Below are 25,987 nucleotides of genomic sequence, written 5' to 3'. Positions count from 1 at the left end.
TGTAAAACAAAGTATTTTATTATCAGATCTGTTACAGCTGGTGCTCATGATCAGAGTTAAGAATTTATTTACACGTGAGCTCACATGCCAAACTGGACAAATGTTTGTCATGCAGTAAGTAGCTTCTGTGGCATGCTGCTTGTCTCTGTCTCTGTCCACGTCTTTTTTCTTGGTCTTCTGTTCACGCTGACGGCTGTCCCTCGTTGATGAAGCTGAGCTGGGCCGTGTGCTCCCCCCACTCAGCCTCCTGCAGGTCCAGGAGGGCGTCTTGGGGCTTAGAGGGGGAACGATGGGGGTAAGACTGGGATAAGAACTGGGACTGAGACTGGGACAGGAGCGGGGGACGGGACTGTGTTTGTGGATCACCGCCAGGTCCCGATAAGTCCACCAGGAGGGGAGTGACGGATGAAGAAAGAGAAGGGATGGAGGAGGAGAAGGAGGAGTAGGGATGTGGTGTCGCTGCGTGCTCATGAGGAGAGCTGTTGAGCGACGGGGGAGCTGAACGGTGAGAGATGAAGGGGGCGGCACTCGTCTGCTGAGGATTCTGGGAAGGTGGACACTGAAGAGGATCGAACTCTCCCTGCAGCGCCTTCAGCAGAGGAGAAGACGGCTCAGGCACGAGGACGGACAGAGGGACGGAGGGGGGCGGGGCCGGGGAGCAGCTGTGCGAGGACACGCTGGGAGGCGGAGTCACGGCGCTGGGGATCAGCAGCGTGGAGGTGTTGTGGAAGAGGGGCTTGAGAAGACGCGTCAGATCCTGCAGCTCCTGACTGACAGAGGTCACCTGACGGGAGAGGACGCTCATCTGGAGACAGAGAGGAGGCAGGGGGCGGAGTCACAACTGCAAGTTTGTGATCCTGCATTTACTGCACGTAGAAACAGCAACTTAAGTTAAACCTTAAACAACTTTCAGTCTTGTGTCAAAAACCTTTACCTCATGTTTTAGCTTAGCGATGGTCTGCATGGTGTCGCCCTCATCACGGTCCCCTGTGGACATGCAAGGACAGACTTCAACGTCTCGTTGCTGATGAAGAAGAAATGTGTATGACATGTGTGCGGGGGTTTGTTAACCTGAGGTAGCTGAATCCAGGCCGTAGCAACTCGGAGTCGCCGTGGGAGAGAAATCAAACTTCTGAGTTGAGCCGCTTTGGTTTTCTGCCTCGATCCCGTCCACAAACCTGAGGACGGACAGGAAGACTGAGTCAGTGACCCTTAAATTAAACTTATCAGCGGTGTGACTAAACAGTTTGTCCTGAAGGTGCAAGCACCCACCCGATAAACCGCTGAGCGGTTCCTTACCGAGGGCTGAGGTCGGGCTGCAGGCAGCTGAAGCTCACCACGGGGATATGCAGGCTGGCGGGCCGGGTGTGATCGCTCGCCGGTCTCAAGGTTCTCGCTGGGAGCAGCGGGGAGCGCAGAGGGGAGCGCAGGGGGGAGCGCAGGCCTCGGCCCACCCTGCCCAGGGGAGCCATCTTGGGGAGGGGGGAGTGTTCACCCTCGGAGCCTGAGCCCTCCTCGTCTTCTTTGATGGAGGGAAGTTTCTTCATGAGCCCGCCGTTGCTCTCACAGTCGACCTGAGGAGGGAAAAACAGGGCGGTTTTGATAGTTTATCACATTTCTGGTGTAAACACACTTACATACTGCAACATGAGTGTGTGGTAGTTAGAATTATGTGTAATTATTGAAGACAGGACTTGATGGAGAAAAAAAATCTGACTAATTTCTCAAAATTCTGCTTTATTCACATAATCCTGCCTTCATTTCTAAAAATTCTGACTTTATGTTCGTGGTTTTGACAGTGAAATCTAAATAAAGGTTAAGGACACATCATGAGAATTAATGAGAGATCACATCACTCTGTGACCACGTGGGGACGCTGCTGAGCCACTGAACGCATCACTGAGCGTTCACACTGTGAGCTGCCATTCACCTCGGCTGTAACAGAGCTGTTGTCCATTCAGTTTATAAAAGGAGCCTTCTCATTCAAAACTCCCTCAGACACTCTTCTGTTCGTTTCCTCTGATCCAACATGAATTAAACATGTTTGACCTTTGCAGATGTTTACGACTCCCAATAAATCACGGTAACGGATGATCCTTTCAGAGTAAAAGTCCTGCACCCAGCATGTTGTTTCTGGTGGCTGATGCATGTCTTTGGGGAAGGTTATTGGACTTATATTTCCTGCATCGTCTCTGGACTGTGATTTAAATCAGATTAAAACACTGGCAAACAAATCTCATTTTCCCTCTCCTCCCCCCTCCTCTCCTCCTCACCCCCCGTCACACCATCCTCCTCTCTCCCCTCTCCTCTGTTTGTTGTCTTCTCCATCCTGTCTTTGGCTCACGTGCCCGGCTGGTATTTTTAGATCACAGAGGTTTAATTTTAGCGCAGAGGTTTGCCTGGAGGGAGTGGAGCGGAGAGGGGACTGGAATTTCTGTGTGTGTGTGTGTGTGTGTGTGTGTGTGTGTGTGTGTGTGTGTGTGTGTGTGTGTGTGTGTGTGAGAGAGAGAGAGAGAGAGAGAGGGCAGCACGTGCCACCCTTGATATTATGCATCATGCCACTATAAGGGCATCAGCCAATAATGTGGGTCCCTGCAAGTGGGATGCTGCATGCTGCTCCCCGTGCATGTGTGTGTGTCATGCATGCATCAGTCTGCAGCAAGGACAAATGTGCCGCTGTGTTATGGTAAGTTGTGTGTGTGCGATGCTGCAGTCGGCACGTGAATGCAAATACCAGCGTAGCCCCGTCCTCTTCCTCTTCTTTTCCCCCTGCAGCCTCCTTTTCATCCTGATGTTTTCTCGTCTCGTCTCCATCTGGTTGTTGCTCTATATTTATCCAGCCAGGGTCGACCCCTCCCCTCCCCCCACCCATCTGACGACGCTATTTTTAGTCCCACGCTGCTGCTGATTGCTGTTCAAACAAATATGGAATATGGAGTTTTATGTGCATTGCTTGCAAGCGCAAATTAAAGTTTTATATTTATGCTTTTTTTTTTAAGTGTCATCGAGTGTCAGCAACAAAGTTCCTCGCACTCACTGCAGATGAGAATCAAAGTTTGTTTTGCAATACTTTCATTTGCTACAGTGCTGCACAGATGCAAACAATGTCCTTAAATGCACCACAACTTTATCTTTATCTACTATACGATCTTTTGTGATTTATTTTCTATCCCTGGTGCTTTTTATTACATGCACTACAACTCAATTTATACTCTACACAGTTTTACTGAACTTCTTTGTCTTGTGTGATGCAGTTTGAACTGCCTCTGGGTTTGAAATGTACTGTACCAATTAGGGGCTGCCTCCTGAAAGGCAAAGATTCACATCATCAGTCGGAGACCCCGCAGTCCACTGAGACTTTTGCAGCCGAGCAATCTTTTTTCCCACCCTTTCGTCAGTCAGTGTGCGTTGAAATAACAGGATGAAACGGGTAGAAGCTCAAAAATGCACAGATGCACAGGACAACAGATGAGTTAGCTTAGCCAGCATAAACCCTCCACTTTAACATGCAACTTGGAGATGCATATACGCCTGTTGCACCCTTGAATTAGCAATACAGTTATTATAGTATTCACTAAATATACTTTGTTGCTTTCCCCTGAGGAATAACTACATAAATGAATTTCAAAAACAAGTGCATCTGTAATATGAACCAGGAAACAGTCATCTTTTTCTTTGTTATTAAGAGCAGAGTTCTAAATAAAGAAATCAAATCCCTGTCTGTCATATTATCATGGAGTATTCCCAGTTTATAAAGTGCAGAATCTAGAGCAAAGTTAATACCCCAAAATCAGTTTAATCTCTCTGTGGACAAAAATCCAAAAATCCTGCAGCTTTGGGCAGTCCCAGAATATAAGAGTGAAGACCCCCACCGATCCACAGCAACATAGATCGGACTTATTGGTTAGTTCTATATTGTTATCATTAGATTCATGTTGCAGTGGCTTATAAATTTTTGATATAACCCTCTTTTCTGTCTCTTCCCCTGTAAATGACATTTACAGTTCCTCTAATTTGGATGCTGCGTCAAAAATATTCTGAAGGGAATGTCTTAGTTGCAGGAATGTGCAAAAGTTTGTGGCGTTAACAGAATATTCCCAGCTTGTTTTTTCCAGTTCAGGAAGCTTATTTTGATGCTTTTATCCTGCAAAATCCAGCTTGAAGCACACTCAGAAAAATGACCACGTGTGCTAAAATAACAGCTGCAAATTTCTTGCTCTCCATCAACGAACTACATCCTTCCATTTACTTGCATTATCTCTCCTTTTTTTCCTCTCATTTTAAAGCTGCTTATTATCAAAAATTAACCGGATTGAGACTAAACAGACGTACAGCCGATCAGTGGAGACTGGTGATCATAATCAAGCAGCAGCCAACAGGTTTCAGGACAGACTCACGTACGAATCTGGTGTTAAATGGTGTTTATAATGTCTTGTGATGGCTATAATGGTTTTAGAAGCAGATATCAACACACAAAATCTATTGTATGCCTGACTGAACAAGTGGGTGATATTACACGTGTACGGGAAGATGTAAAGTTGCTTTAAAATTACAAAAAGCTGCAAAAAGTGATGGATTTAAATCTAAAACCCCAAGTAAATGAAGTGTTATTTAAGTATGTTTCATCCCTTGATATTTCTCTTGGATCTCTGCTCTAATTAACAAGCTTACTCACAGTGAAAATGTGAGTTAGTTATTTCCAGTATACGTATGTTGGTTATTCATGTGTACGCTACAGCTGAGATCCATCTGTAAATCCCTGGCATCTGAATCAGCCGTGTTTAGCCCATGTCTTTATCTGCTGGCTGCATCTCAAGCAGAAGCGGCGGCTTCCTCCGCGCTCCCCGTCCAGATGGCTAATCCTTCTCGAGTGCAGAGCCCGCCGCTCCGGCATTGCGTAAAACGCTGGGTGGAGGAGGTCAGCGCACAGCTGAGACTAATCTACGAAACAGAAGGACTCTTCCTGTGGATCTCACCCAAAGTTTTCTTTAAGGCCTTTAGAACACGAGATGATTCGTCTCCCATGAGTCACCTCCAGTGCACTCTGCTTAGCAATATGCTAATCTTAATAATGACAGTGATAATAATAGATTAACCAGTGAAGACAGAGACAGACTCTTCTCTGGAGTGATTATTAGCAGTGACTTGTTGCTCTAAGTGAACTCTCTTGTCCAGTGTGACATCTTTGTCTCTTAACATCTGCATTTGTTGTCTTTTGTCGTGTACTGTTCACTTAATGCGGTAAACGGAAGCACCGCAGCCGTTATCGTACCTCAGTGTTGTGTCCCTCCCGCAGGTTGTACGTCAGATCGTGCTGGATCTCCGTGATGAACTTCTGGGCGTAGTCGGGATAGAGGCAGAGCACCTCGCGGAGGCCTTTGAGGCTGATGTACTGCAGGTCACAGTAGGTCAGGGCCTTCACGCAGGCGTTGGTCTTAATCACCTCCTCCTGGGTCAGACAATCGGAGCCAATCAGGTCGCCCCGACCTGGAAAGCAGAGGTACAGGTGGGGCTGTAGTTGAGTTCATCAGTTCAATAAGACAGCCGTCCTGTGCAGCTTGCTGTCTGTCTGCAGAGCGTAGCCTTGTCAGGCCCATATCCACAGTCTACTTCCTGTAAATCAACCTCCACAGCGCTCAATGCTGGAGAAGATGTCTGGTTACACACGTGCACAATTTGCCTTTTTTGCATTTCCTTGAACACAAATATTTTGCTGCTGAAATACTGTGCATTTATCTGACAGCTGTAGTTCAGTATGGTAAGTTTATAAAAAACTGTCAATAGTTTCCAAACTTTCTGAGTTGTGGAAAAAAAGTTTAGCTGCCCCTTGTAATATAAGATGTCTATGAGGTGTTAGCAGTGCCAGCAAACATTTCCTCTCTAAATCTGTCACATGGGTATTTCACAATAAAGAAAAAAAAAAATCAGCCCAAAGTTTCCTCTCCTATTAATCATCTGGCACCACCTTAGATTTATTTAACCACACAACACTTCAGTTGGAAAACACTGCACTAAATATAAAGTAATTACAATTATCTCCACCTCGAGGAGCCAGAACAGTAAAATGTTAGTTACAAACTGATGCAGAGAGGTTGAATGTATGGTTAGACTATTTTATATTCATGTTCGTATCCACTGTGGGATTCAGGCGGGCTGCTGTGCAATAGGAGGTCTGTTTTATTCTCTTTGCTTCTGCTTCCTCTCTCTACCTCGCTGCCTTCTCCAGAGCTGTAAATCCAAAGTGGCAATGCCAAAACAATTTGACCGTGTGTGTGTGTGTGCGTGTAAGAGAGAGAGAGAAAACCACTGTGTGTTTCTATCAGCTTGAGAGAGAGTGTTTGGAGGTCTGTTGGGGAAATATGTGTGTTTGAGTGTGTTTGAGTGTTACACATGGGAGGAAGAGGAGGAGAATGTGCACGATTCTTCATCCACATGTACGTTTGTGCACATACATACACACACGCCAGTGAGCTGAGCGGTTTCCTCTACAGGCAGCGTGCAGTCAATTCATTATTTACATCAGTTAGATCATTAATATGATAAACAGTGTTGCCAATTTGCTCCCTCTGCTTAACGTGGACCTGAACTGGTTCCAGCGCTGTTTGCGAGTCTGTTTGTGTTTCTCTATTCTGTTTCATCCGTGTTGCGCAGAAGAGGCGTGTCAACGTACGTGTTGTAGGACAAGGCTCTGGAGAGGCTCTTATTCTGGAGGAACGACACTGAGGCAGGTTTGTGTACCGATCACAGGCGTGAAGTGTTTTGTTAATTTTGAATTGTATTAATGCAGTTTTGTGCTGATAAACTACTACTCCTATTTATGATGGTTTGTAGGTAACTTTAATATTATTAGATTATTAATGTTGAGATGTTTATTAGTGAGTTAAAGCTGATCTCTACTAACAACTAATCAACAAAGGATCAAATAACTATGTGTAATGTAAAATGCAAACTCGAGTTTTTCTTTCTTATTTTGCTTTATGACCCACAGCTCTGCTGCTCCGTGCCATCAGAGTCAGGCAACATCGTATAAAGACCAAGGAAGTTTGCACATGGAGGAGGCGTGGTGTCTGACACGGGACTTTTTCATTGGAGGATGAGAGGTAACATAACACAACATAAGGTAATGCAATGCAATTCAAAGCAATGCAACGGTCAAATGACTATAATTAAAGCGTTTAGCAGAGCCATTTTATTTCTCAGGAGTTGATTGTGACCAAAATAGAGCTAAAAGTAGAGTAAATATTGAGCTTATATTCACCAGGAGTCCAAAAACCCTACTTCAGATGAAAGCTCATGTTGTTCCATGTAAGCTGGATGTTTCAAGAGGAAACTGCAAGTGAAAAAATAAAAAATAAATAATAATTCATGCTGTTTATGGATTTCCTATAGGGCTTCTGGCTGCTCCCTAAACTGTTCCATCAATCCCTTGGTCACACTCCATCTTCCTCCTGATGGGGTGTGAATTATTAGCCCACAGTGACAATTTAATACAGAGAAAATTACAGTTTTTTATCAGCGCTGGGCTGCTCCTGTTCATTATGTTCGTCTTCATAAAAGCTCTCTGGCTGTTTGTCTAATAACTTCTCAGTGCTAAAAGCCTTTTCTCACATTGTGCTCATAATTCTGTAACCACACTCCAAACTAGGCCAGAAGTCTTATAACCTTTATTTCACGTATTATTCCTTCAAAAGCACTTCACGGCCTTGCTGCAGCACATTTTGTGAATTTAATACACAAACTCTGTCTGCCAACCGTCTTCTTCTCGCTGGAGGTAGATGCCGGTTTTGAGTCACTTTACTGCCAAAATCTAGGAGGGCTTCTATGGTTTGGAGTCCAAGACAGAGAAGCCCTTCAAGATTCAGGGAGCAAAATGACTCAGTCAGCCTGCAGACACAGCAGGAGCCCAAACGAAATTTACAAACTTGTGTCCCTTTGAGTTGATGCACTTACCTAATTCTTTCAGCAGGTCTCTCAAAAACAGGAATGAGTTAACCCTTTAATAGTATCTCACTGTGGGAGTGGGTCAATGGTGTTGACGTTTATTTTAAGTCATATATATGTTCTTTGTTAGGTGGCGACCCCTAGTGGCTTAGTAATTATGACGGTAAAGGAGGAAGTCAGGTGAGGTATTATAAATAGTGACAAAGTCGATGTATGATGGAGGTTGGGGTGAATCGATGGGTCAAATAAAAACACAACTTTCACTCAGGAGACCGGGGTTCTTGTGCCATGCACCATGTTGTTATGCAGACGACACCCTGCTTTTTGTCGGACAACCTTAAAGATCTGACTCACTCACCCAGAATGGCCAGCACAGTGCTGTCCTTCAGCACTTCCATGGAGCCTGAGCACACAAAGTAGATGGCCTGGAGGGCGTCGCCCTGCCGGATGAGGAACTCCCCGGGAGCGGAAAAGGAGGTTTTAATGATGAGTGACAAGGAGCGCAGACACCCCCTGCTGGCCGATTCAAAGAGAGGCAGCTCCAGCAGCTCTTTGTTCAGGTGCATGGCGATGTCGGCCCTCAGCTCGTCTGGGAAGTCCTTCAGCAGCTGTTGAAACAAAAGTACACAAAGCAAAATTTGATTTCTCTTAGCTTAAGTGGCTTCTTTCCTTTGAATGTGACTGTGTGGGAAGGTGGATGTAAGAGAAGAAATTAAACCTTTCACCTTCCCACATAGTCACAGTCAGCTGATACATGCATGAACTGTATTTTTATTTTGTGTATTTACACAAATGCAATGGGTCTCATGATTAAAATTCCCAATGTATGTGCGAATCTTTGCAGGGGAAAGTTGTGGGTTATTACTTTAAAGTATTTGCATCTGTCTCCCATCATCTTAAATCTTTAAAACGGATTATCTAGATTTAAAGCCATGGTAAAACCAAGAGTGACTCCAGCGTCGACTGGGGTCATTAATCCATGAAATTAAGATATCTGCCCCAGCGTGATGGAAGCCAAAACAAAATCCTCTCAATGAGCCGTTTCTTTAGTCTGGCTTGGAGGGCAAGTAACTGGATTTGCACTTTTTCAATTCCATCTGAACCCAATGTAACTGACAAGGTCAATCCAAGCCACAGAGGTCACATACTCATCCATGACAGTTAAAGGAACATTCAGAAATATGCTCGTTTGCCATCTAGAGTTACATAACATTGACATTCAGTTCCATATGTTCACATCGCCTCATGGCAAAGACCTTCAATCGGTTAATGGATGTGAATCAGTCATGCTTGACGCAGCGATTCTGTCCTACCTCGCTGACGTCGATGCCGTTGTTGACGGACCAGGTCGTCTGGAAACACTCCATCATGCGCTGCTCGAGGGCCTTGGGGAGCCGGTGCACCCGGATGAAGTCCTTCAGGTCCTTGGTGCGGGTGTGGTAGAGGGAACGGCGCGAGTACATCCTCTGGATGATGGCGGTCACGTTACCGAACACCACAGCGTGCATTAACGCTACACAGCAGACACACAAAGAGACAAACAGCAGAGAGGTTTGTCTTTACAGAATCCAGTATTTATATCTTAAACTTACACTTGAGGAGGTTTAATTTTAAAATGGCTTTCAGTGTAATTATCAGGTTAAATTGTCATTTCACTCTATGCAAAACTCCATTCCTATCAGCCTCAGCTTTAGTTTGTGTTGAGTGGATTTTTAATTTCCTCTGAAAACAATGTAATGTGATTTTGGTGTTCTGCCCACCTCCAATCAGCATGGTGCATATGGAGAAGATCTTCTCAGAGTCCGTGTTGGCTGAAACGTTGCCAAAGCCCACACTGGTCAGACTGCTCAGAGCAAAGTACAGTGACGTCACGTAGGAACTCCTGACAGATGGTCCGCCGCTCAACGTCGTCCCCGAGCCGTTTGGCGTCCTCGCTCTGGTCCTGCTGCCGTTCCACTGGCCCGAGCCCAGCAGACCTGCCCCGTTCGGCGGCTCCAGCCCCGACATGTTCCACTGGCTGTAATTGGTCAGTCCTGCTGCCATGGTGCCTTGAGGCGAATCAGAGACTCCCAGCAAGGAGGTGAGCGGTGCCAGGAAGTACGGCGTTCCCAAGCGTTTGGCCAGTTCGTGGAGCCAGCCTGGTGGGAGGAGAGGGGCGGGCCAGAAGAGTTTGGAAGTTATTAAGAATTCACACTGAGGAGCTTTGCTTTGGTCTGCAGAAGCTGCAGCCTTTATTCACTGACAAACTCAAACATAAACTGTACATTTACTGCCAGCCGGACAACTTCACTGCGATATTTTACATTTTTACTCATCAGTTCTGCAACTTTATCTCTGAGACGCCATATATCTTTGCTCAGCTGCCCTACCTTGTCCACCAGTAGAGAGCCTGACCTCTGGTGGCCATGCTGAGCACTGCAGTGCATCACCTCAGTACAGAATTTCTGCATCAGTTTAAGAGAGGGCAGAGGACAGTCATTCATGCACACACTCATTAACTGAGAATAATGGAGCGCTGCCCTGCTCATCAGAAGCAATTTAGGGTTCAGCGTTTTGCTCAATTACCAACCCTACGATTAACAGAAGAGCCGCTCATGCACCTGAGCCACAGCCCCCCCACGAGCACAACTGTTCTCATGTGCATCTGTGTGTCAGTGGTCTTTTCTGTCTCCTTCCACGTCGCTGATTTAAATCACTTGAACAGGAGAACCACCGTCTCCACATGCACCTCACAGTATTGTTGTTGTTTAGCACTGCTGAGCACAGTAGGAGGGGAGAAAGATCGCCATAATTAGAAGTGTTTTCTCAGTAAAAGGGCACACACACACACACACACACACACACACACACACTGAGTGCATACAAGAATGTCTTCATACTCTGTTCTGGATCAGTTAAAATGACTCAGATGATCTTTGTTTGGGTGTTAAACACTAACTGTTGTAGTATTTCTGCAGGGCTATTCCCAGAGGACATGTTGAACACTTGGCTGGTGCTGAGACTTTCTCCTTTAATTTTCTGTTTATCCACTCTTTAACTCGTCCACATATGCCAGTTTACTTTGATACAACCTACAACTTTATTTGAATTATTTTAATTACAATACATACATACATACATTGTCAACTTTTTGGATAATTTTGGTTTTTACTGGAATTTACTTCACAGTTTTTAACAACACTGCCCTTCTACTGTCTCACTAAATCAAATTAAATCATTAAAACTCACTAATGGCAGCACACAGACACAAACCTATATCCCAGGAGGCGGGGCTGTTACTCTCAATTTCGCTGCGTCCAATGAAGTACCAGACACAGGCCATCCAATGAGCCAGCAGGGCGAACGTGGACATGAGCAGGGTGAGGACCACGGCGCTGTACTGGGAGTAACGGTCCAGCTTCTGCAGGAGGCGCAAGAGGCGGAGGAGACGCACCGTCTTCAGGAGGTGAACCCCAAAGTTCTAGTCGAGGAGAGGAGTCACAGATGAGACACAAGATATAAAACACAGCTCATTAGGACGGGATTAGATCCTCTGAGACAGGTACAACACGTGACATGAATTAGAACCTTTCCCATCAGGAGTCAATGAGGGTTTGTAATTAGAGATTACCCAAGCACACTGTGAAGTTTAATCAGTTTCTACAGAATCTGCTCTGCAATCTCACTGACTGTGCAGAGAAACAGTTCAAAGTGGCTCCACCTTGCAGCTCAGATTGGATTAAAAACACGGCAGGGCGCCAAATTTAACTCAATATAAACTTAGAGTTAGTTTAATTTCGGTTAGAGAAGCCATTCAGAGGAAACCGCTGCTATTATCAGCCTCCACTGGGAAAATTCCCATGGTCCTGAGGTAAAAATTGCCTCATTAAACACCCTCTGTCCCTTTATTGATTTTATGCATTTTCTCTCTGCACTATTCCCTGCTTGTTTCGGTGCTCAATAAGTGGTGTGTTAATTGAAGTACACACAGCTTTGATAAATTACAGCCCTCTCAGAGAGGATTTCAGTCTCTGGATATGGATCCATCCAGGGAATATAATTAGATATATATATAATATAAAACATACAGTTTAGTAGGATTGGGAATGTGTTTTCACCTCCTATAGTAAAGCTAGTTTAAAACTGATGTATATTAGCTAGTTAGCCAGCAAAATTTAAGTAAATATTTTGCATGGATAGATGGATTAGATAGATGGATTTGCATGCAGCGTGGATGATACTAAACATCCTGGGAGCTGTAGTTTTTTGTACAGTTGCTGTGGACATGAACAGTGATTTTTCCTTCTTACATTGTCTGATGGAGGGATTTCTGCAGGCCTGCACAGGCATTTTCCTTGTTTTCATTGCAATGAAATCATCTTGTGACTCTTGTGTTGTGCAGCACACACAGCTGTTCAGCTAGCAGCCCCTGCTAGCTGAACAGCTCTCAACATCCATCTGTAATTTGTCGCCAGTGATCTCATTCATCAGCCTAATTACCAGTTACCTAATAATGAGTCTCTTGTGTCGCTCAATCGCTCTTTGTTCCCTTTGCCTTTGTAGCAGAAGAGGTTTTAGTGTGTGTGTGTGTGTGTGTGTGTGTGTGTGGATCGTACCACACTGATGTTGAAGGCGTAGAGCAGGTCAAAGGGCAGGGCGGCGATCAGGTCCACGAACAGCCAGGAGGTGACGTAGTGGATGCAGATGGAGCGGGGGTCGTACACCACCTGACCAGACGTGCTCACGTAGGTGGTTCGGAAGTTCAGCACGATATCTGGCACACGACACAACAACACACCGGAGCTGCTTGGAAACACTTCACACATCATCAGTGGAGGCCTGGGTGCTAACTGTGACTCTTAAAATCTAATAAATCTAGGTACAGTCTGTTTGGCAGAAGTGGAAAGGTGCTGTAGTTTTTAACTGAATGTGTTTCTTGCAGGTCTGCACTGTGGCACAAAGATCCAGGCTGTGAAAATATATTACTTTAACAAGCCTTCCTCGACTGGGATTAGTAGACCTGGCTGCCGGAGCGGAGACAGCAGGTCGAGATACAGCAGAGAGAAGAGGAGACAGTTCAGGAGGTTCAATTAGCATCCAGCTCCTGTTCGTCAGGAGGAGATGGAGGCGGAGTATGAAGGCTGTGGTGCAGCTGAATGAGCCAATTAAGAGATTCTGTAAACCAGGTAGGAATTAAACTGATATGGAAAGAAAATGGAAATGGAGAAGGCAGGAGGTGCGACTTAAAGGATAAAGATATTGTGTGTCTTTTTTTTTTTTTTTTTACAAATCACACGAAAAGAGAAAACCAGCAAAGAATTTATCTGGATAACATGTAAAGCCGGATTCTTCTGCACCACAGAGCTCCTACAACTATTAAATACACATCAATCAGCCATGTTCCTTCATCACTATGAACAAAACAAAAAAAACCACAACAAAAAATGTTCTGCCACCAGAAATTCCACTAACTTTGGCTAACTAGCCAAACAACATGCCAATATGGCATAGTGGTCACACTGTGCAATGACAACGTCACATGATGCTCTGCGTACCAAACAGACTTTTTTTCCCATAAGATTACATTGTGAAAGAAGCTGTAAACCAGTGATAAATGTCACAACCCCTGCTGAATGATTTGATCCAGCCTTACCGATGATAAAAAGTATCTCCACCAGGATGTCGCTGACACTCGGAGGGTTGCGTGCCGCTGAACCGCCGTCCTCTCGTATCTCCACCGCAGTAAAGCAGACATTGTAAGGAACGGTGACGGCTACGTAAAAGGTGGCCAACAAGATCAGCCAATCCCAGCCGGCCTTGAACGTGCCGTAGTGGAGGAGGATGAAACGGGACTTCTGGATGTCTGCCACCTTGTACTCTGGGACTGGGTTTGCATTGGCCCCGAGAACACTCTGGATATGATGTACGAAAACACACACGGACATAAACTCATCAATACTTGTTGAGCTCTATAGGATATCTCCATCTGTCCATTTTGTATGTGGACAGTAATGAGAAGATACAGCGTGTCACCGGTGGACTAACTGAGCATCAAGTCAACAGTTAGCTGACGCAACAGGAGGAAACCTTTTAACCATGATATCTGATCAGCCCACAGTGGATTCAAATGATTAATAAGAGCTTTTATGCAAATTTCTTCCCTCCAAGGCCCGGAGTCATTAAGATCACACTGTCTCATCCCATTGGCTTGGATTTACGAGTGTTTATCTTATTAGCTTAGAAGGAAATGAATGCAAATCAAGTTGTGTTGCAAACGAAGCCTTTGAAAACAATACTGGACAAGCAAATTGCCCCTTCATCAGGAAAGGCAAGTCTGCTGACAGCGGATAATCCTGCACATTCAGCTCAAGACGGAGAATCTAAAGCCTTGTTAGTGCCTTCTAGAGGATGCAATGTTCATTACACCTCAGTGTTGGACAGGAGAAACACTACACAAACACTTTTGCTATTTTTAAAGCCTTACATGTAATGTGGCTGAGAACTGAGAACTGAAAATCACCAGAGCAAACCTTTCATCCAGAAACATCAGTGTCAGTGAAAACAGGTCAAACCCAAAGTAGGACACAAGGTACCACAGACAACATGTCTCACATTGTTGATCTTGAGCTTGCTCTTGGTTTTGTCCTGTTTCTGTAGGTGTCCGGACAGCTGGTAGAGGACGGCCCGGCTGCGGCGGCGCTCCACGTTGAAACCCGGAGGGCGGCTGACCTGGCGGATCTCCAGCCCAGTTTCCTCATCTGAAAACAAGGACACAAAGCTACAGAGACGTGCACACCTGTGGCATGTAAACCACATTCACACTGCCCCATTCGGGGACTGCCCATTGTTTCGAAGGCCCAATATTCCGAAACCCCAACAGTCCAAAAAAAGTCCCATTTGACCAAAAGCCCATTTGTCCTGCAGCCTGTTTTCCTGAAAAGATCTGCTGTTTAGTTTTTTGCCCTTATTATCTAAATCTATCTATCCATCTCTATCTTGTTTAAGTTGCAAACATAACTTTGTGAAACCAGACTGTGTATTTTCGGTGCAACGGGCCCTGCTTTTGGGATACGGGGCTGCTGGACAAATAGGTTTTCGGTCCAGTGGGGCATTTTTGGGGATACTGGGGTTTTGGAATAATAGGCTGTCGGAAAAATGGCATTGTCTAACGTTGCTGTTTCTCACAGCTACCAACCAACCATACGCCAGCTTTATGAGGCCTTATAACACATAACACAGCCTCTGCAGTTATCTGGGCATTAGGTTGTTGAAGACATACTGTTTATTTACTCATGCACACTGCTCCTGTGAGTCATGTTAGCACGTTGAATGTGCTATGAGCTGTGGAATTCATAATATCTTCGGATCCCTGAACCCAGTATATTATTAAAAATCACATCTCGTGGATTGTTTCACACCTTGACCTCAGCAGAAAAACACAACACTTATTATACAGTTGGTCTGCTGCAGTAAGTACTTTTCTGGGTGCATTAGGTTTCTACTTGTGTACAGCTGAGGTAATACAGGGAGTTTTTTGGGGACAATCCTGGATTCGTTGGAACAGTCTTGCCAATTTGACCAATCATCATAGCTTCCTGTGGGTTTATTTTGTCATGGGTACTAAAAATTGCTAAACAAAAAAAAAAAACTAGAATGCTCCCAGTCTACCTCTATAATATGAGCAGTGTTGCTGGCTGATAGATTTGTGTTCCAGCTGCACAGCCTCTCTCAGATCATTTCATGTGAATTATAGTGGAATTGCCTCACTTTCTCTTTCTTTTTCATGCCCTTCTCTCACCAGCGTCAGATTCATTGCCATGGTCCAGGTCCTTATTCTCTGTGATGTCCTTATGCGAGACCAGGAACAAAACCACCTCGCTCTTCTCGTTCTTTATGGGCACAATGTCCAGCAGACACCAGAACTTAGAGCCTGTGAATAGACCATAAACATATGAGGGTTGACTAAAGATAGTACAGTTCTGACTGACTGACGTGATTAAACGTGACAGCGTCCTCCAGCCATCCAGTCTTACCACTCTTCTTGTACAGAACAATCTCAGTCTTGAACTCCCGACGTTCGTCCAGAGCCTTCTGCATCTGCGACGTGAGCCTGTCGCTGGTCTCACTGCCATACAGGAAGTGACACATGCAGCTCTTCTGCATCAGCTCGCCGCGGGCGAAACCAGTCAGCTCACAGAAGCCATCGGAGCAGTAGACGATGGGATAGAGGGTCTGGACCTGAGCGTTCCCCAGGACGAAGTTACTGTCTGAAAAAGCATTGTTTTGTCAGTTGTTGGCGGTTAGTTAGAAGTATAACCTACATTAATAAACAGAGTAGAAGAAGAAGACATTGTGAATCGGTTGTTTGCCAACTACCAGTAGATGAAAAAGGGCATTGGCTCAAATCAATGCCCACCCCACCAACCACATGATCCCCTGCAGTCTGGAGCAATAAATACAAATCCAGCAGGATGTTGCAGCTTTGCCGTGAAGGACGGGGTCGTCACTTGTTAATTCAAAGAAAACATAATCAAAATTTTCTGCACGGCTCTTTTTTTTTTCCCCTCACGTTTTGTTCACGTCTGCGTTCTGAAGTATTCGTGCTCTCTTTGAAGAGCTCTCCTCGGGGAGAATTTAACATGCTTTTCAACTGTATTCATTTCATCTTCTTTTCTTCATCTACAGCTATTGTTCTCTGCAAATGATCTCTTCTTCTGCTTTGTTCATCCCATGCGTCTTCACCAACCCTTTCTGCCTCTGTGCCCTCGGTTGGTGTATCAGTGTGGGAACTTGCTAACCCCCTCATGCATGCTCATGTATAACTTATTACTGTGATATATACGGTATCTGAGAGATACCTCAAAGCAAAATAATGCTCTGTGTTCATTTCGAGGTAGATCATTGATATTGGACGATTACAAAAAAATCCCACTTTACATTCACTGTTTTTAAAATAAGTTCTATCAACAATATCTGCTTATGGCAACTGAAACAGGTCCAGCTTTGCAGCTGTACTCTTTCCTGATGACTGGAGTATAGAAAAACTATATTCTTCTTGTAATGGTTCAATAATGCACCAGAAACTTTATTTTCTAACCATAACACAATGTTAATTTTTTGATCTCTGTAGTTTGTGCAGCAGATGTAAAAATCAAACTGTAATAATGGGGCGACGAAGTTTATATAGCTAAGTATAAGTAGGCCTATCTGATATAATAACTAAAGGGGAGTGGCTTTTTGCACCTGCGTGAAAATAGTCACACCTGGGCTCCTAGCTTAGCTATGAAGAGTGACAGTGTACCCTCAGTGTACGCACTCTAAAGTGCCCTTTGAGTAGAGAAAATGTGGTATTTGAAACTTTTTTAAAATTGTTATTATTGTCAGTGTAAAGACCCACATTGTTGACTACTGACATCTGGCTGCTAATGTGAGAGTCTCATTGACATGCATGGATTTACCAACAATATTCCAGACAGTTAATAAAATATTAAATATGTGTGAAAACAAGCGTGTGAGCAAACTGTACTGTACGTCAGGCAGGCTGAGATATAAACAGCAGCTCTGACAAACGCTTTGACAGGCTGATTTATGGGGACGATCCTGAATTATTCATTATGAGAACTGAATTAGGTACAATAGGTGACTCACGCAGCCAAGACATTCATTCCACTGAGATCATTAAAGTTCATACATAAATGAATCTGCGGGACCGGAGCACTCTCTTTGAAGAATGGGAGCAATATAGGAGGAGAGAGGCGAGCTGATGATTGAATGAGAGTGACAGACAGACAGAGTGTGAGAGCGAGGGACGAATTAATAGAGAAAGTGAGATTGCATGAAGATGAACCGAGGACAATGAAATTTAATAATTCACGCGTTAATAAAGCATGTCCAATGTAAATGCTCTTGCCGGAGCTCATCGAGGCGGTGCTCAGGCAGGAAGTGCAAACTGCCTCTCAGTGCAGGAGGCTCATGGGAAGTCACACATTTCCTCTGGAGCAGTGCGACAAGTTATTAATCACAATAACGCAACTGACAAAATGATGTCCGGCTACATATGCTGTGTTTAAAGTGATGCATTGCTCATTAAAGCTGGAGAGGAGGGTTTTTTTTTTCAAATACACATTAATTCATACAGATTATCATCATTTTTTGATAACTTGCGAGACAAATAGCAAAAATAAAATTTAAAAAAACACAAAACAATAGCTTTTTCCATTTAATGAAGGAATGGTTAAAATATTGCAGAACAAAACCCCCGTCAGAAAGTAAAAGTGTGCATCCTCCTATAGTTCAGTTATAAAATCAGTGGACCTGTGGAGCTCCTGCAGCCGCTGTCCAGCATCACCTGCACCGCACGCTCCACGCTCCTTTAGGCCATGAATTAAGACAAACCAAGACGCTGCTCTGCATTTCTACCACCCGTCTCTGCCTCCATGGCAGTTTGTGGTGATTTAGATACTTGATTTGTTAATTTTACAGCCTGTCATACTGTTGCAATATAAAAATATATTAACGATTCCCTTTAATTCCCCACTAAAATGTTCTCAGTGCATTTTTGTGCCACTCAGATGGTCATGTTAGTGCGCGATCCATCATGGTTAGCAAGTCTCCACCATGTGTCAGAGGAAGTTTATGTGTCTGGACTCCAAATCATGTGAAAGCATGCAAGTGTCATATGTTCACAGTGATGGCCAATATGTCACGTCACATTTTGCGAAGCTGCTTTTTGCTGCTCAGCTTCTTCACCAGACCGTGGGGACTTGAGATGCAACAAGTGCGAGGCCGTGTTATTACTCATGTCGCCAGATGGATTTGTAGCGACAACAGCAGCAGCGGTGTCGTCCCCTTGTTGTCGTGTTTACCAGGTGTGTGTAATAAATGCAGAAGTGGCCATAACAGCATCTGATCAGTGGAGCCCCTCTGCAAGAAAGGCAGCAGAAGGGGGGGGGGCTGTCTCAACACAAGACTGATGCAGCCGGCGATTCTGAAGAGTGTGACAGAATATAATAGGATTTGATGAATCACTTCTCCAGGAAAAAATAGGCCTGTACTTTTGAGATGATTAAGTGTTAGAACAGAGGAATATATTAATATTTAAGAGAAGTGAGCTCATTGTGTGTAAAAGCAAGGGTAGTGCTTTTATAAGGCAAAAACGGAGCTTTCAGAAGAATATTGAAAAGAATCACTCTCTGGATGTTCTTAAACACAAAGAAGCAGTATGCTCGCCTATATGTTATTCAGAAACTATACTGCTATAACAGCCTGTACTCTTCTATGAAGGCTTTCTACTACATTTTGGCTGCAGGGATTTTCTCCCATTCAGCCACAGATTGTGCTGGATGGGGGTGAGGTCAGCGCTCTGTGCAGGCTAATCAAGTTCTTCCACAGCAAAGAGGGAAAACCAATCCTCAACGGACCTGGCTTTTCTGCACAGGGGAATTGCAATGCTGAAACAGGAAAATAGCTAGTTTCATTTCACTCCATCATTCAGCCTCGTATCGTGTTCCACGTTAGCTGATTTCTCTCTAGGAGGTGAGTTCATTTGTTGCATTTGGCCCAAATCAGTCAAATGTCATTTTCACCTAATGCACAGGCAGTTCCCTATAACAGCCTGTGGACTGATCTCTGTTACCCCTTTTAGTTTTGTTGGTTCAATGTGAGAACCGTCTAAGAACCGCTTTGCTTTTCCACTGATTAAAGAGTCAAGTCATTACATGTAAGGGCACATACCTCCAGTTTTCCCAGCAACACTAAGTTCAAGCTCTTCACACTCCGAGACAGTTGGTGGCGCTAACGCGCGTGATAAGAAGGAAGAAAAATACACACTTCTAACTACTACTACGAGTAAGATTGTTCACACTGAAGTGTGCTCGAGCAAGACATGGTGTTACGCTATATTTGGTATCCCATTAGATTATGTGACCTGTAGTTGTGGAAGATTACTCAGATCAGGCTGCAAATGACCCAAACATAATCCCGTCCCTGAACCAACTGCAGGGAGAGCCTGCATTTTTAGCCTTTGGGGAAATGGGCGTTTGTTTTTGAGGCAACAAGCTGTCAAACAGTTGGGTTTTCGGTGCAATGTTTGTGAATAATTGGTACAATGAGCTGTTCTCTTGATCAATAGGTGAAATATTTAGGGGAAAAACATTAAGTACAGTGCAACTATTGTGAAAATATGAGGGATTCAGTACCACAAGCCTCTAACAAAGCTTAAATCACATCACTGCACCTGGATGTGTGGTGTTTTCTGCTTCTCCAGTGTGTGCAGCATTTTCTTCATTATACTTGTCAGCCCTGTAATCACATGAACATTTTCCCCCGAAGACATGATCTGGTTTCAGGGAAGCCGTTCTGCTCCGTGCTCCGTCATTTTCCTCCTCCTCTGGCCTTGTGCCATGGTTCTTTTTTCCTTTGTTATAATCATTTTCTGCACACTCCTCTGGCACTGTGCAGGCCTGTCACATCCACACTACAATCCAGGTGTAATAACAAGCGAACTGAACTGCAGACCCGCTCAGAATCAGCCTGTGAGCAGATTAGGGAACCCCGATAAACCCTGGTATTGATAATACTGACAACAACAGCCCGCCACACAACACACAGTGTGAGCCAAACACACACACACACCACACAGCACTGTTTTAAGGACGCTGCGTTGACTTGCATTCGTTCCCTGGAGGCTTATAACCTAAATTGGACCATAACTGATACAGCTTTTTATGCAACTGCCGTCGAGTGGAATAAATTTATCAATGAATATCTGAAATAGCATAGAAATGTCCCTTTTTTTAGCCTTCCGATGAATTCCCTACATAGAATGCAGCTATACTTTCAAGCTTCCCCTGCTGCTGAGCAACAAAAGCGCTGACTGTCAGGACCCATGTGTGGAAATCCAATTAATGTCCTCTGGTGCTGAAACCGACCCAAACTTCAGTAACCTCACCCCTGCGAAGGCACAAACCATTTTATGGTTTCTGCTCAGGGCAAACGCATGAAAGCTCCTGGGATGTAATGTCGGCGTGTCAGACAGTCCACCACTTTGGTCCAGTATCTCAACAACTGTTGTATGGATTGCAGTGAAATATTGTACCAACGTTCATAGCCTCCAGAGGATGGATGCTAATTAATGACTTTTCCTGAAGCAAGGAATTTATGGGGGACACAACTGTGTGAAGTTGAGCTATTCTCAAGAAACTGTAACACTACTGCAAACTACAACCTGTTAATGTTCCATACAAGACATAAGTTGGTGTAATGTTATAAAGAAGTGCAATTTTTTCTATCATTCATTTATATCACATCAATTGAAGATGACTCAGGAGAAACCTGACATTTGAACGCAAGAGTCCCTGCCAGAGAAATGAAAGAGAGAGAGAGAGCTGGAAAACACTCACACTGGCAGCTCGATGATTCCTGCACGCAGGATTATTTGTTAAACCAACCCTGTCATGTGTTTCCTAAACCTTTACTGAAAAAAAAAACCACTCTGTCAGCTTCAAAACTTCACAGCTCACAGCTTTTTGCCAGACCTCCCCTGACGAAAAACCCCGAAGTCTGTCACTCTGAAGTCCGTCTGACTGGTTCACTTTTGCAGACTTTACAGACAAAACTAACACATAAACTAAGGGGGAATGAAGAGGCATCTTTCTCAGAGATACCCACCTTTGTTCTTATAAATATGCATGAAGTGTACTTAGATATCTCCATGTTAATCAACTCCATCTGAATCTTTCCACTGCAAAAGACTAGAGAAAATTCCCCAGAGTCTGCCTCGTTATTGTGCTGCATTAATGTTATATAGCGAGGATGGAAGATCCCAACTTCAGACCTGGAAAAAACTGTTCTGCTCAGCTTGAGAAGTCACTATCAGTCACAGAGTAAATGTCCTAAATAAAACCTACACTCACAAAGGTTTGGTCACAAATTTCCTGATATCTCTTTAAGTCATTACTGTGATGATTTAAGATGGTTTGTGTTTTCCTCTAAACTGAAACAAAGAGGTTGTTTCTCAAACCCCTACGTCTCGATGTGCACACACTTTCTTGACTGCAGCCCACAGACAGCTTCGTACAGTTATACAGTTAATTTGACTGAAGACGCTCCTCATTAAAATCCCCCTGCTGTGAGCAGGAGTGTAATCATGAATGAAGATCTCAACATGAGCATCGTTCCGGACTTCTTTTCCTCACACAGAGTGGAAGAGGAAGCACCGCTGATCACATGTCGTCATTCATGCCTTTATACCCGGCAGAAAAGTTCCATTCATTCTCTGGAGTTGGTTCAGATGATGAGTAATAAACAGGAATATGATAATATTTCAACAAGTCAACAAATCAGAAGAAACCTGCTGATCTTGTCTGGGAATAACGCGTTTTTTATTTTCATGGACAGCTAAGGAGCGGAATTTTGAACAGAAGGTCTTAAGTTGTAAAGGTCTTCTGAATATGTGAAGCAAAAGGACAAAAACTCCTCAAGTCTGAATGAAATCCCTGCTCAACCAAGAGACTCCTGTGTCTAATGGATCTCCTGCAGTCAGGCCGTGTGGCGGGGCGGCCGGCCGGCCCGCTGCAAGAACTGATCAGATACAGCGAAGTGCAATCCGTTCCGCTCTCGGATTAGAGTAGAACTGATCACTGTTGACATAAAATGAAAAATTCTCATTGAACTAACACTATCTCGTGAAAGTTTGCCTCCAGGCGACACACAGGAAACATCAAATACCTGCAGATGTCACTGAATATCATTAGGTGACTGATTATTCCACAGCCGTGCACCACGAAGGTTAATGTAGTCTACACAATGATTTTTTTTTTTTATATTTACTGTAATTCACAGCTCTGTTTCAGAAAATAGACAGATCCCACATACTGCATCATGCATTCTGTCTGTCACTCAGTCCAGCCTATTACTTTGTGCCTCCAGGACTCTGTTATGCAACAGTATCCAGTTATAATAACTGCAGTTTGCGTGCTGATTGACAGCTATTTCCGCATGTTTGCATGAGTTAATCCACTTCTAAGAACTGTTACTGTCATGATTTTAGTTTAAAAAGTCATTCATGTGCCACCTTTACTTTATGAAAGGATCTATGTTCACTTTAGTAGCTGATGCAATGGTTTGAAATGTTTTCTTCGAATCAGTTTTAAATAAAAACTAAACTTCTCAATCTAATATACTGCAAGAAAGGCTGGATTTTCCGAGGCTGAGCTCTGAGGCCAGGTAGCTCTGGTTTTAAGGCCCGAGGGCGGAGTCACAGCCTCAACCAATAACAAATATGCATGTATGTTGTTCGCCTCTGCAGGTGATGTCTCCTGCATTCATGTACATGTGACTGCAGCCTCTCTGTGTTTCTACCACAGATAAGTAGGATTTGTGGTTAAATAGTCTCTTTATGATTGTGAGTCTGCACAGGGTCTTTTATTTTAAAAATTAACCAGATTCTCACAGCTTTTTCTGTGTCTGACTTCCTGCCCGTTCGATCTGCTCTGTGCTACTTGACACGGCATCCGTCAAAAACAGACTACGAATCACAAGCATTGTGTCGAACAGCTGTGATCAGTTCCGGCTGACGTGATGCAGCCGTAATGCGATGCCGCCGCGCCTGGTGGAATTTAGCCATAACTGTCTGAAACATTCACCACAATGTGAGAAAACTCATGCAAATTAAGAAATTATTATCTTCATTAACTGGACAACACATGAGCAGATGCAAATACACAAACGTGCACACAACTTAATGCAGAAGCCACATTAATAATATAGTTTTGGGTTGTTTTCCCCGTTTCTGCATGTGTTGCAAGCATAAACACACGTAGCTCATCTAGATGAAATAGATGCTTTGTGACTGTATTTGTAATATTTTGAGAAACAACTCAAGTTTCTCATTATCTAAAAATTGCATCAAATTTGAAGCAAATGTTGAAATTTGCCTTCAAATTATTTGCAGTTTCATGGTGTTTACGTGGGTCACTGTTGGTGCATAAGAGCCTTAAGCATCTCAAAGTAATGACTTAGTTACTTTGGGAGTGTTTGTTGTTATTTTGTGAAACAAACTCAGTATTTTGAGAGAGTTTGTCACTATTATAAATTATACAGGATCTTTTTTATCATAACATTGGCAAAAACAGGCTTCCATAGATAAGAGCCTTACAGATTCCAAAATTAATATATTTAATCACATTATAACGCAGCAAATCAGGGACATATTCCTGCACAAAAAAAAAAAAGAAAACTGAGCACATTGCACAGAGAGTGGGAGTAGCGGGGGGTTAATAAGGGCCTGGCAGCTAATGTTTTTTGCCCCGGGCCTCTCGTAGGGGGTTAATCTGGCCATGACACATGAAGTATGACTAAACCTGCAGTGAAGGCTGTGCTGTATTGAATCTAGTCTGCAGCCCCTGAACTGATCGACAGTTCTCAGTAGCGAGCTGGCGACTCAAACCGCTGCCTCTGAATGGTAATTAATGCACTGACTCACTGCATTAATTAACACGATGCATTAACAGCAAATCAGTACAGTACAGCTTAACATACCATCACCATAGATACAGTTAGAGACCACAAATACGCTCTGGAACAGCGATGCCCCCGTTTCAAATACAAATATAGATATTGTGTGGAAAAAATAGGGGAGTCTGGGGGCAACTGTAACATTGTTTACACTTTCCTACATAACTGAAACACAGTAGTCATCTTTTGATATAAGAAAGCATATAGATGTGCACTAATTTAAAATACAATTGATTATTTTTCACCTGTAATGTTAAATTTATTAGTAGCTAAACCAAATGAAACTACGACCATTTTTCAGTGTAAACCATGTGGGTAATGTCACATGCGTTATGTCATGTGACTTAATACTTAATTATCCAAAATTGGTATTTTTCAGGAAATGAACAAAGAAAGCTTGTGTTTTAAAACTTGTATGCTGCTTCATCTAAGTTCTTTTTAATACTTTTGACCAGTTAAATATTTGCTTGTTTTTATGTTGTATGTCTTTAAGGGGCTGATGTTTTCATTCAATTTTATTTAATTATTTATTTATTTATTTATTTTTGTCCACAACTAGCTGGCGACCTCCAGAAATTAACTTGAGACCCTCTTGGGGGGCCCCCGACCCTCAGGTTGAAAACGCCTGCTCTACAGACCCACTCCAAGATTTATTTTCATGAATGAAAATGTTTCAAAAACATTCCCTCCTCTGATTTTTTTTTTCACTTTAGCTTTCACTTTGTTTCTGATTGAAGTAACTGAGCATGTTACGACTGCCCGCTGTTACGATCACCCCCAGTCTCCCCTAGCACAGTATATAGCCTTTCTTATGTAAAATAACAAGCAGGGCTGTTAATTTATTGACATTCAGGTAGGGTAAAATATTTTGGGTAACTTACTTTCATGATTATAAAATGATAAAATGTATTTTCTTTTTTGTTATTCTTGCATGAGGCTCAGTGAGGAGCAGATTAAACTGCAGGTAGGCGGTTCATACATTCTTAATCTGATAAACATTAATCTGAGCTGCTTTCATTCATCATAATTCATTCATCAGTCTTCAAGTGTCCCCAGTCCTCATTGAACACTTTGCAGGAGTTCTGGTATTGTTCTAAACGTTCTGAATGAACTGAATTCACAGGTAAGAACTGGACTCACGGGTTCCATCGAAGCGCGTGGCAATGGTGTCCAGGAAGGTGTTCTGTGGCGCGATCAGTCCCCGCATCACCGGCATCCGGGAGCGCGTCGAGCCGCGTCTCTCCCGCCGCTCGGAGCCATGGCTCTCCGTGGACACGAAGCCGGGCAGGAACCTGGACGAGTTCCCCGGCGCTCCTCCCAAACCCTGGAGGAGGGCGCCGAGCCGAGACAGCCGGGACTCCACGGTCCAAAGCCTGACGGGCGGCCGAGCACCGCGCGGGCGATCCAGCCGAGAGGAGCGGAGAGGAGCCCGCTGGAGGCTGGAGGAGGAGGAGAGGAACGGAGGGATGGATGAAGAGGACGGATGGAGGGATGGAGGGACCGCGGAGAGGATGGTCACATTTACGCACGGGTGTGCTGCAATGCAATCCCT

General features: G+C 44.0%; 1 protein-coding gene across 1 annotated transcript; it reads right to left on the bottom strand.

Moving 5' to 3' along the window:
• LOC146304880 (voltage-gated delayed rectifier potassium channel KCNH8-like) lies at positions 1–25,987 on the bottom strand. The gene is made up of 15 exons (XM_084713334.1): positions 25,576–25,987; positions 15,954–16,187; positions 15,719–15,850; positions 14,533–14,678; positions 13,574–13,832; positions 12,537–12,694; positions 11,194–11,401; positions 9,702–10,079; positions 9,255–9,454; positions 8,300–8,549; positions 5,273–5,487; positions 1,300–1,574; positions 1,072–1,178; positions 935–987; positions 1–805 (listed from the first exon to the last, which is right to left on the bottom strand). Exons 1-15 carry the CDS (start codon positions 25,649–25,651, stop codon positions 182–184), a joined length of 3,315 nt encoding a protein of 1,104 aa, XP_084569460.1. The 5' UTR covers positions 25,652–25,987; the 3' UTR covers positions 1–181.

The sequence above is a fragment of the Lutjanus erythropterus genome, chromosome 24 (assembly GCF_056507025.1).
Source record: "Lutjanus erythropterus isolate fLutEry1 chromosome 24, fLutEry1.hap2, whole genome shotgun sequence".
In the NCBI taxonomy this organism is placed as follows: domain Eukaryota; kingdom Metazoa; phylum Chordata; class Actinopteri; order Lutjaniformes; family Lutjanidae; genus Lutjanus; species Lutjanus erythropterus.
The sequence above is the reverse complement of the archived record's forward strand: the minus strand, read 5'-3'. Positions and strand labels throughout refer to the sequence as shown.